General features: G+C 36.1%; 2 protein-coding genes across 2 annotated transcripts; one reads left to right on the top strand and one right to left on the bottom strand.

Moving 5' to 3' along the window:
- Window positions 1–128: 128 nt before the first annotated feature.
- Window positions 129–4,634, top strand: LOC113504859 (N-acetylneuraminate lyase-like). Its single transcript, XM_026887339.1, has 8 exons — window positions 129–320; window positions 502–628; window positions 952–1,097; window positions 1,450–1,618; window positions 2,120–2,256; window positions 2,787–2,961; window positions 3,316–3,507; window positions 4,353–4,634. The coding sequence occupies exons 1-8, from the start codon at window positions 246–248 to the stop codon at window positions 4,430–4,432; spliced, it is 1,101 nt and encodes a 366-aa protein (XP_026743140.1). The 5' UTR covers window positions 129–245; the 3' UTR covers window positions 4,433–4,634.
- On the bottom strand, window positions 3,799–8,594 carry LOC113504858 (N-acetylneuraminate lyase-like). The gene is made up of 7 exons (XM_026887338.1): window positions 8,345–8,594; window positions 7,464–7,593; window positions 7,027–7,172; window positions 5,982–6,150; window positions 5,252–5,397; window positions 4,642–4,813; window positions 3,799–4,030 (listed from the first exon to the last, which is right to left on the bottom strand). The coding sequence occupies exons 1-7, from the start codon at window positions 8,345–8,347 to the stop codon at window positions 3,885–3,887; spliced, it is 912 nt and encodes a 303-aa protein (XP_026743139.1). The 5' UTR covers window positions 8,348–8,594; the 3' UTR covers window positions 3,799–3,884.
- Between the last annotated feature and the right edge of the window lie 368 nt (window positions 8,595–8,962).

Here is an 8,962-nt window from a genome sequence, read left to right as displayed (position 1 = left end):
CTACTCAACTATTTTCAGAACATCGTGCGATGCGAAACAGACAAATAAACGTTATCACAAATATCCATAAAATGAAGTGAGGTAATCAAGATAATTATGTATTTTAGTCAATTCACGATTTACGTATACCTGCCGTAAAATGTTCCCATCAAATATTTAGCAATCACGATTTTGTGATAACTCGGGGTTATAAATTAAGTTTTCCACATTTTTTAATAAGACTCTTCTCAAAGAGCCTTGTGGACATGGCTCTAGGAATATTAACACTTCTTTTTGCTATAATTCTAGCAATTTTGCCATTAGGTGAAGCCAAAGACGTGGTAAGACTTCATTTCATCAATTTCAGTACTGTAACATTGATCTACTTTTTTGTCCAGTAGGCAGATTATTTTTCAACTAAAGCAAATCTTTGCAATGGAAAATATCATTTTTTACTTATGTAACCAATCAAAGGAAATTTCTATATTCATTTTTCATTACTTGTAAGTAACTCATTTTCAGCAATTGAAAGTAAAAGGAATCGTTGCCTCTGTCTTCACTCCAATAGACGATTACGGCTATGTAAACTTTAATGTGATCCCACAATACGCACAGTCTTTAAAAGACAGGGGAATCAACGGTGTTCTAGGTAATTATAACTCTGACTTACTCAAATTAGATTACTAAGTAGCTCTTTCTGATGTCAAAATAATACTAGATAGTACCCTAATTCATGTCCTGCCTTTGTGGAGAAGTAACGGCGAAATAAATTGTACAACAGCACACTGGCTTTTCAAGTTCTGCAGAGAACAATCACTGCTTAAAACAAAACTGTTACACTCGTAGAAACGAAGAAAGACACAAATACTCCAAGACACGCAGTAGAGCGGTGCCTCTTGCAAAAATATAGCTTTATCTTGGTGACAGGCTCCGGACTTTTGTTTTAAATCTGAAAGATAATTCCGGTTTTAGTGGGTGGCTACAATGGCGAAGGAACGAAATTCTCTATTTGGGATCGACGACAACTTCTCAGCACTTGGATAGAGGCAGCCACTCCACTTGGACTTTTTGTGCTCTTCCAAGTTGGCGGCATACCCCTGCCTGATGCACAGGACTTGGTAAGCGAAGTACTAATAATTTTCTGGATTGTTGGGCGAAAACCATAATTAGGCTTTCAGTGGTAAAAGCCTTGTGGAAGACCAACTACAAGTTTTTTAACAACCAAATCATAGAACCGACTTTTAATCAAAACTACTGCGCTGGACTTGATGAGGGTCCAATTAACAGCTATCAAAATCGGTTCACTCAGTTTGAAGTGACGAGGTAAAAAAAAAGTCGAATTGAGAACCTTCTCTTTTTTAAAGGCGGTTGAAAATAATTATAGTCTACTGATGGCTTGTAGACCACTACGTTTAATTCTTCTCTGTACATTTTGAAACTTTTCTTTAATTATTCGCCGGTGTGTTCCAGGCATCATTTGCTGAACAGATCGGAGTCTCCGCTATATTGATCTACCCAGATTGCATATACAAACCAAAGAATCCTAAAGAACTGGTTTACTACGTTGGAATTATTGCCAGTTCTGCACCAAACACTCCCATCCTGTACTATCATATACCGCAAGTGACTGGTGTTAATGGTAATTTCATTATTTAATGCCTACCTATGTACTGAATGTCTGTAAAACTGGGATGAACGAAAGGTACAAAAGAGAAAGAGATGGAGGGATAATCTGAAAGCTACTACTAACCTTTTTGAGGAAGACTGTAGCAGACGTGTAAGAGAAATGTAGCTTTGGGAGAGGTAATGCGGCCCAAAGCTCACTAATTCCACAACTCCATCAGTATTACTTATTGAGGTGGTCGGAAGGTCAAGGTGAAATTGCCGGGCCAGCGGGATTGTTCCAAAGGGTTGCCGCGGCCCCGGTACTTAAAGGACCATAGATGGATTTCAGTCAGTAAAAGTCGGACACTCTTGAGGAGTCAATTGATGATTTTAAACCCCAAAAGAGAGCCTATGGGTTATCGAAAAGTATTGTATCTTTTTATTATACAGAAGGTCTTTTTTCTAGAACAGATTAAATTAAGGAAAAATATACTGTCTACCTAGTTCGTGTTACAGATGAATGCTTAATTTTTAGTGGATATGGTAAAGTTCTTCGACCTAGCTTCAGACCAAATAGACAATTTCAAGGGATTGAAGGTTGAAACTTTTGATACTGCCCTGAAACTTCGAGGAAGAATGGAGGGAGACCAGAGAGTTTTTATTTCGAATTCTGTAAGTTTTTATTTATACTTGGTCAACTACTTAGTATCAAACTGTGTATATTCGAGATTCATAGTGAAAATATGCAACGGCTTACTTACGCGTATTTTTGCTTTTGCCCGACTAGTTTCGTTGTTGACTAGTGTCTCTGCCGCCGCGTCAGCTTATGATTAAGGACCCCAGTAGCTTCCCACCTAGAATATGCAACGGATTATTTGCGCTTATTTATCGGGATTTTCGGATAGTTCAGGCCCAATCGAAGTCCTTAATTATGAGCTCACGTGAAGATCTGACTGCTTCTTTTTATAGTTTCTGATTAATATCGTCGCGGGTTCTAAGGCAGTTAATTTTTTCCATGGGATACAGCTAAAGTTTTTCGGTGCTTTTCGTTGGTTTTATTGTAGGTCCTGCCTTAAAAAAGAGACAATGACGGGAACATGCGGTAGGTTGGTCCCATCAAAAAATAATACTTATCAGACAATAACTGAATTAGTGACCGATTATCTAGTTTTGGATTTAACCAAATCTGTTCTGTTAATTAGGTATACCTCGGCCCTGCGGCTTTAGCAGGCTTTGATAGTTTCATATTGAGTGATGCTACCGTTTTCCCTCGTCTGGTTGACCTGATTGTGAGGTATGGTAAGAGCGGTGACCGCAGGCGAGTCAACTCCTTCTCGCAAAGGTTGATCGATCTGAACGAGGTTATATCAGCTCAAGGTAAATATGCTTATTTTACATTTTACATGTCCGCATTTACAACTGGTTGAAATTAAACGAGGGCGCAGAACTGAGTGGAGTTTACATAATATTTGTTTGGAGTTTTAACCTACGAGTGACCTCGAGACCTATTTTTATTCCTTGAACTTTCTAAATACAAAAAAAAATATGAATAATTAGTAAGTTTTTCGATAACCAGTGATTATGACCTTTTTTGCCAAAGTGACCCAATTTTGCGGTACAGAAAGACACTATTAAATTTTCTAATTCAAATAGGTAATCGGACAAAATAGTGGAGTTCTATTAAATATAGACGTAGTAGCAGAAAATACATTAACTTCATTTTTATTACAGGTAACAATTTAGCTGCTTTAAAAGCCACCATGTCACTGGTAACAGACATCGATGTGGGACGCATCAAGGACCCAACGCTCCAACTGACTGCAGAGCAAGAGAACAATCTAGAACGAAGATTGAAAGACGAAGGGATCAAGGTCAAACAGAGGCAGAATAACAATCAGGAAACATATGGACGGAAACGAATATGTAAGGAGAATTATAGATTAACAAGTCACACTATACGTCTGTCTCTGTCATACACATAGATTGTGAGGAAGACAGCATGATATCAGTATGATTTCTACCTTAATGTAATTTGTCGTTTTTGATTATGGCGATCCTCAATATTGAGCTTTTCAAGTGTATTTAGCTCTTTTTTTTTAATATGATTGGTTACTTGGTTTGAAAAGGTGTAAAAATCAAAACCAGGCTTAAAGATGCAGGATAAATACATTCTTACACGAAACGAAATATAATAAGATAAAAAAAACACCAGGAAATGTGTCAAAATAACGAATTTAATGTAAATGCATCATGATTTTGGAAAAGATACTTTATCTTAATGGCATAAGGCACACTTTACATTAGTTACATAGGCCTAATGTTCTCAATCTTGCCTGGATTCTTTGTTTAGCTTCTGCAGAAAGGGGTCTCTGAGGTAACGCGGGGGGTCCCATTTTGATTCCAGTGACGATCTCCATACCAGCCTTCATTATTGGTACCCAGGGACCTGGAAAACAATAATTGGGAACATTTCAATTTAAAAATCCATTTATAGATAAATTTAATTTACTTAGGTAACTAAAGCTCACATAGTTCTTGTTCAAACGAAAGATGGCGTCTTTCACAATCCCAAACATTATTTATTATAATGACCGTGTGTTATTTTAAGGATCATAAAAAAAAAAACAGCAAACCCCTGTATTAGCCGAGAACTCGACTGTGTATATGTTTTTGATGAGATATGAGGCAGTAAACTCAGAACACTGGTAAAATTTTGTTCTATCATAAAAAAATGTTCTGAAGTATTATAATGTGTTCTTATTTTTCAGATCCGCCAAGACCACCCGTAATTTATTATGACGAAGCAGGAAGAGGGTCTGGACCAGTAGCCGAGCCTGTCGAAAATTGATTTGAGTTATTGCTTTTCTTTAGTAACGCCATAACAGAGTTTGCATAGATTATCACAACTTCATTTTTCTTATAATAAATAACCTTTATTGAAGTACCATGCTCTTTCTACATAGGTACGATTATACCCTTTAAGGGCAAGGTAAGGGCCGAAATATACAGACATCACTATTGTCTTACTTACGATGGAGAGTATTTTAAAACACATACCTTCACTGGTATGAGCCTCAATCGCCAAGCTTAGCTTCTCCTGGAGAGCTCTAGCTTTCAGAACTTCGTTATTTGCCACGGCGTCCAGTATTTCTTGAGCTAACCTAGGGAATAAGTTGTAGGACGTCCCGATACTGGATCTGACGCCCAAGAGGGCGGCAGGAGCGAGGAGCTGTCAAAATAGGAGCAACGGTTTTTTAATTATAAGAATAAGTTTCTGGAATATCCCTGAGTGAAGTTCGATATTTTATCTTTAAGTGTTATTCTATAGCGACACCTTAACTGAGTTTATTGAATTTTGTTTTAATACACTTCTCAACGGTACTGGGTCCTAAATTATGATAAGTCTGTAGAAGAAATGTACAATATTTTCTACATGGTCGCGGAAAAAAAAAACATAGAAATATCTTCATTTTCATCAGCCCTGAATAACCCACGGCTGAGCGTAGGCCTCCCTTTGTGTATGCCATTCTCCCCTTTCCCACAATCTTTATAATACTATCTGCCCATCTCATCCTCGACCAATCTACACTTTTACGTCCAGGTCTTGGCCGCCATTCAGTTTTGCCATCATCACATCTGTGTATAGATACAAGCTTATAAACCTTACAGAATCGCCTCCAAGGAACATCTCCTGGTCATTCTTCAGTGCCCTAAGCACTTGGGCGCCTTCGCTCAGATCGTTGGAGGTAAACTTGAGGCCTTTGAAGTTCGGGATGCTGGCGGTCGCCGCTGTTACGAACGCTGGCATACTAACTGGAAGGAAAAAAGTTGAGCTATTTGAATCGCCGTACTAGGTTATTATTATTAAGAGGTACATATTTAGTGTCCCACCAGTGATGGATGCTATCACCACTACTGTATTGGTTATTTTTTAAGTCCACCATTCATACTCAAATCTATACTAATATATAAAGCTGAAGAGTTTGTTTGTTTGAACGCGCTAATCTTAGGAACTACTGGTTCAAATTGAAAAAATATTTTTGTAGTGAATAGACCATTCATCGAGGAAGGTTTTAGGCTATTAACCATCACGCTGCGACTAATAGAAGCGAAGATACAATGGAAAATGTGGAAAAGCAGGGCAGATATAAATCATAACTTATATCTTCTAACCACGCGGACGAAGTCGTGGGCAACAGCTAGTCAGGATATATACTGATGACTGGGCAGAAAAACAGCTATAAAACACAATACTTAACTAAGTGAATATGTCTACTTTCCATTACAGCAATAGATAAAACGACACTACGACTTTTAGACTAATAATAGGGTTTTTGGAAATCTGTCCAACGGTCTAAACAGTCTTTATTATTTTCTTCTTTCAGTTATGTACTTACTTTCAACTTTACTCATACGAGGTATGTGGTAGTATAAGACTGGCAGCTTCGGCGCCGCCTTAGCGATCTGAGCCACGTAGAAGACCAGTTCTTCAACAGTTGCTGGTTTGAAGTACAGCTCGGGGAGTGTCAGGAGGGAGTCAACACCGATCTTCTGGCAGTAGCTAGCCTGCAGTTTCGAGTAATTAAAAGTAAAGATGTTGATGAATTTATTATTGTAATGTAAATTGCCTAGACAGCAATGATAGCGAAATTGACAACTGACAAATCAATGCTATGAGTGCAAATTGACTCGGCGAGAACACTATAGCCTTACCTAATACCATCATTTTCGCAATACATAAATTATTTTTCTTATTCTATCAATTTGTTCAAGATAAGAAGAGATTTTTATATTAATTGCTTTTGGCTTCTCTTAAATAAACCATAACAAGATAAAATATTAATAGTGATGCAAATAACAGAGATAAGACCGCCATAGTGCCCTCTCACTATACATAATAAGTGTTAGTGTGGTATGCAATGGAATATTCTATTCCATATGTAGGTATACAAAATAATAATACCAGAAAATACAACGTCGGACTGTTAGGCACAAGGCTCCTCCTGTATAGGAAAGACATTTGATCTTCTATTGATTCCAATACTAATTGGGAATTACATAAAAAAATATAATAAATAAATCAGGTACATATCAGAAAAATAATGGATATGGTTTTCTTATTTTAGTAAATCAACAAAAATAACGAAGACAAAGAACATCCAAGATGGTAAAAAGTATGGGAGTGAGCCTTTTAACGTAATTTTCGGTGGAAATTTTACTGAGAAAATACGTATCCGATATTTTGGAATAGAAATGGGATGGGCTAATTAAGTTTAACTAAACTTTTTTATTCAAATACCAAAGAAGGTTATTCAAAAGATAGCTTTTTTAAATTATTTTTTAGTTCCAATGCAATATAGTCGACCTTCTTACTTCGACTCTTAACTTCGGTAACATTAATAGAACAAATAATTATAATTTATTACTATTTCTCATTCTCACCAAGTTAACTGCATCAGAGAGGGGTGCACCACCAACTTGGACCTGGATATGCAGCCCAGTTGTCTTCTTAGTTTTCAGCCAAGCATCAATCACTTTCTTCCTGTCTTCTAAGGAGAGCGTCATATGTTCCCCTGTTGTACCTCCCACTATAAATATGAAATTGGCGTTGTTAATAAATGTTACTACGATTCATGAGATAAATACAAAGGGAGTCTAGTAGGTGAAGTGGTTCACTCCTGATTTAAGGACTCATTTTTAAAAATGGAGAGAAATTTTGATGGTTGGAAGGGTGTTTTGGTATAATCTTTTAGGAATCGGCCATAGTAAAATCGTCGTGTCCTACACGGGAATCAAACCTGCCACACACCACATAGTGAGTTAAGCATGGTGACCTTAACACTTGACTTTGCAAAGGTGAAAATGTATGTGGAACTTACCCAATACAGCCTTAATTCCTGAATCAACCAGGAACTTAGCATATGCAGGGATGATGTCATAGTTTATGGTCAGGTCATCATTTAGGGGAGTAAAGACAGGTGGCATTAAGCCAGTGACATTGAAAGAAACCTGGAAAAATAATTTTAATTAATAGTATTTTTGGTTTATGATAACCAGTGATGATGTTAGAACTCTAAGCAATAAGCCACCCATTTTGGCACCTTATAAATAATAATAAATGTGCAATAAATAATAATAAATAAATGCGGACAACATCACATACATTGTTCTGAACCCAAAGTAAGTTGCTAAAGCACTTGTGTTATGGAATTCAGATACAACGAAGGTACCACAAACACCCAGAAGCGAGAAAATGTAGAAATGTGAATTTTTACATTGACCCGACTGGGGATTGAACCCGGGACCTCAGAGCCAGCGACACCTTGAAACCGGTACGTACGCCACTTGACCAATTTCTATCTATCAAATTTTTTTTTTTAATTAACATCACAGGAATTCCTGTGATGTAGTATTTCCATAAATACATTTAATTGATTTTGATTCTGATTATATTTCTGAACTTAAAAGCAATTTATATTTTAAATGCAATGCCAAAAATTAGTTTGTAATATCTTAATATTTCTCGAACAAACTAAACTCAGTCTTAGGCTTTCTATAAGCAGGTAAACATCTGTTAAAAAAATGTTTAGATGTTTTTAAGTTATGTAGGTACAATAATATAACTTAAATGATTCAAGAACTTGACAAAAGAGGAATACCCTTTAGGTACTTAAATGATTGCTTGCTACAATCAATTGTTTCTTTTTTAAGTAAAATAAGCAATATGGCATATAAATTAGGCAAATAATATTTGACTCACCATTTTGTAAGAATATTGGTGTACAGACACACTCAATGTCGCACACTTGTCGAGAGTAATGAGAAACTTTAAATAAAAAGTATTTATCTTTTGTAGAGATATTCATTTTCGCTTATCAAATTACCCACTGTTTACAAATTTCACGTTATCACTTGTTGTTGAAGTCAAATGTCAAGAGCCGAAGATAATGCAAAATAGGTACCAATTAAAGCCAGTTTGCCAGTACCAAAAGTGCCAAACAAATAACAACAACAACCCTCAACTCAACTGCTTTAAAATTATAAATGTCAATGTCAATTGTCATTGTCAAATCATAATATTTTGCTGTCACATGTGTTCTTTTGTGTACTGTTTAATTTTCCTATAAACAGTTTTGAGCATTTTGTATCATTTAAGATTTTTAAAAACCTAAATTATTTTTATAAGCAAGATCGTATGAAAATAACAAGAAAATAACCCTAGTTTTGATTTTAAAATCATTAATTTTACTACAGGTAGACGGAAGTAGTGGATTTAAGAATAGCCAGACTAAAAAAATGTTTTATGTAAAACTACAGTTTATTAGCATAGTTCTTGTCTGTAATCCTTTTACGTTTATATATTAACTTAAAAAATTGA

The sequence above is a fragment of the Trichoplusia ni genome, chromosome 23 (genome assembly GCF_003590095.1).
Source record: "Trichoplusia ni isolate ovarian cell line Hi5 chromosome 23, tn1, whole genome shotgun sequence".
Lineage (NCBI taxonomy): Eukaryota > Metazoa > Arthropoda > Insecta > Lepidoptera > Noctuidae > Trichoplusia > Trichoplusia ni.
This window is presented reverse-complemented; position numbering and strand designations above follow the sequence as displayed.

Coding starts and splice junctions, on each gene's coding strand:
- LOC113504859 (XM_026887339.1), top strand. CDS start 246: ATGGCTCTAGGAATATTAACACTTCTTTTTGCTATAATTCTAGCAATT. Junction 629..951: donor GGGAATCAACGGTGTTCTAG/GTAATTATAACT, acceptor TTCCGGTTTTAG/TGGGTGGCTACAATGGCGAA. Junction 1,098..1,449: donor TGCCTGATGCACAGGACTTG/GTAAGCGAAGTA, acceptor GGTGTGTTCCAG/GCATCATTTGCTGAACAGAT.
- LOC113504858 (XM_026887338.1), bottom strand. Junction 7,173..7,463: donor AGGAATTAAGGCTGTATTGG/GTAAGTTCCACA, acceptor TCATATTTATAG/TGGGAGGTACAACAGGGGAA. Junction 6,151..7,026: donor TCTCTGATGCAGTTAACTTG/GTGAGAATGAGA, acceptor TCGAAACTGCAG/GCTAGCTACTGCCAGAAGAT.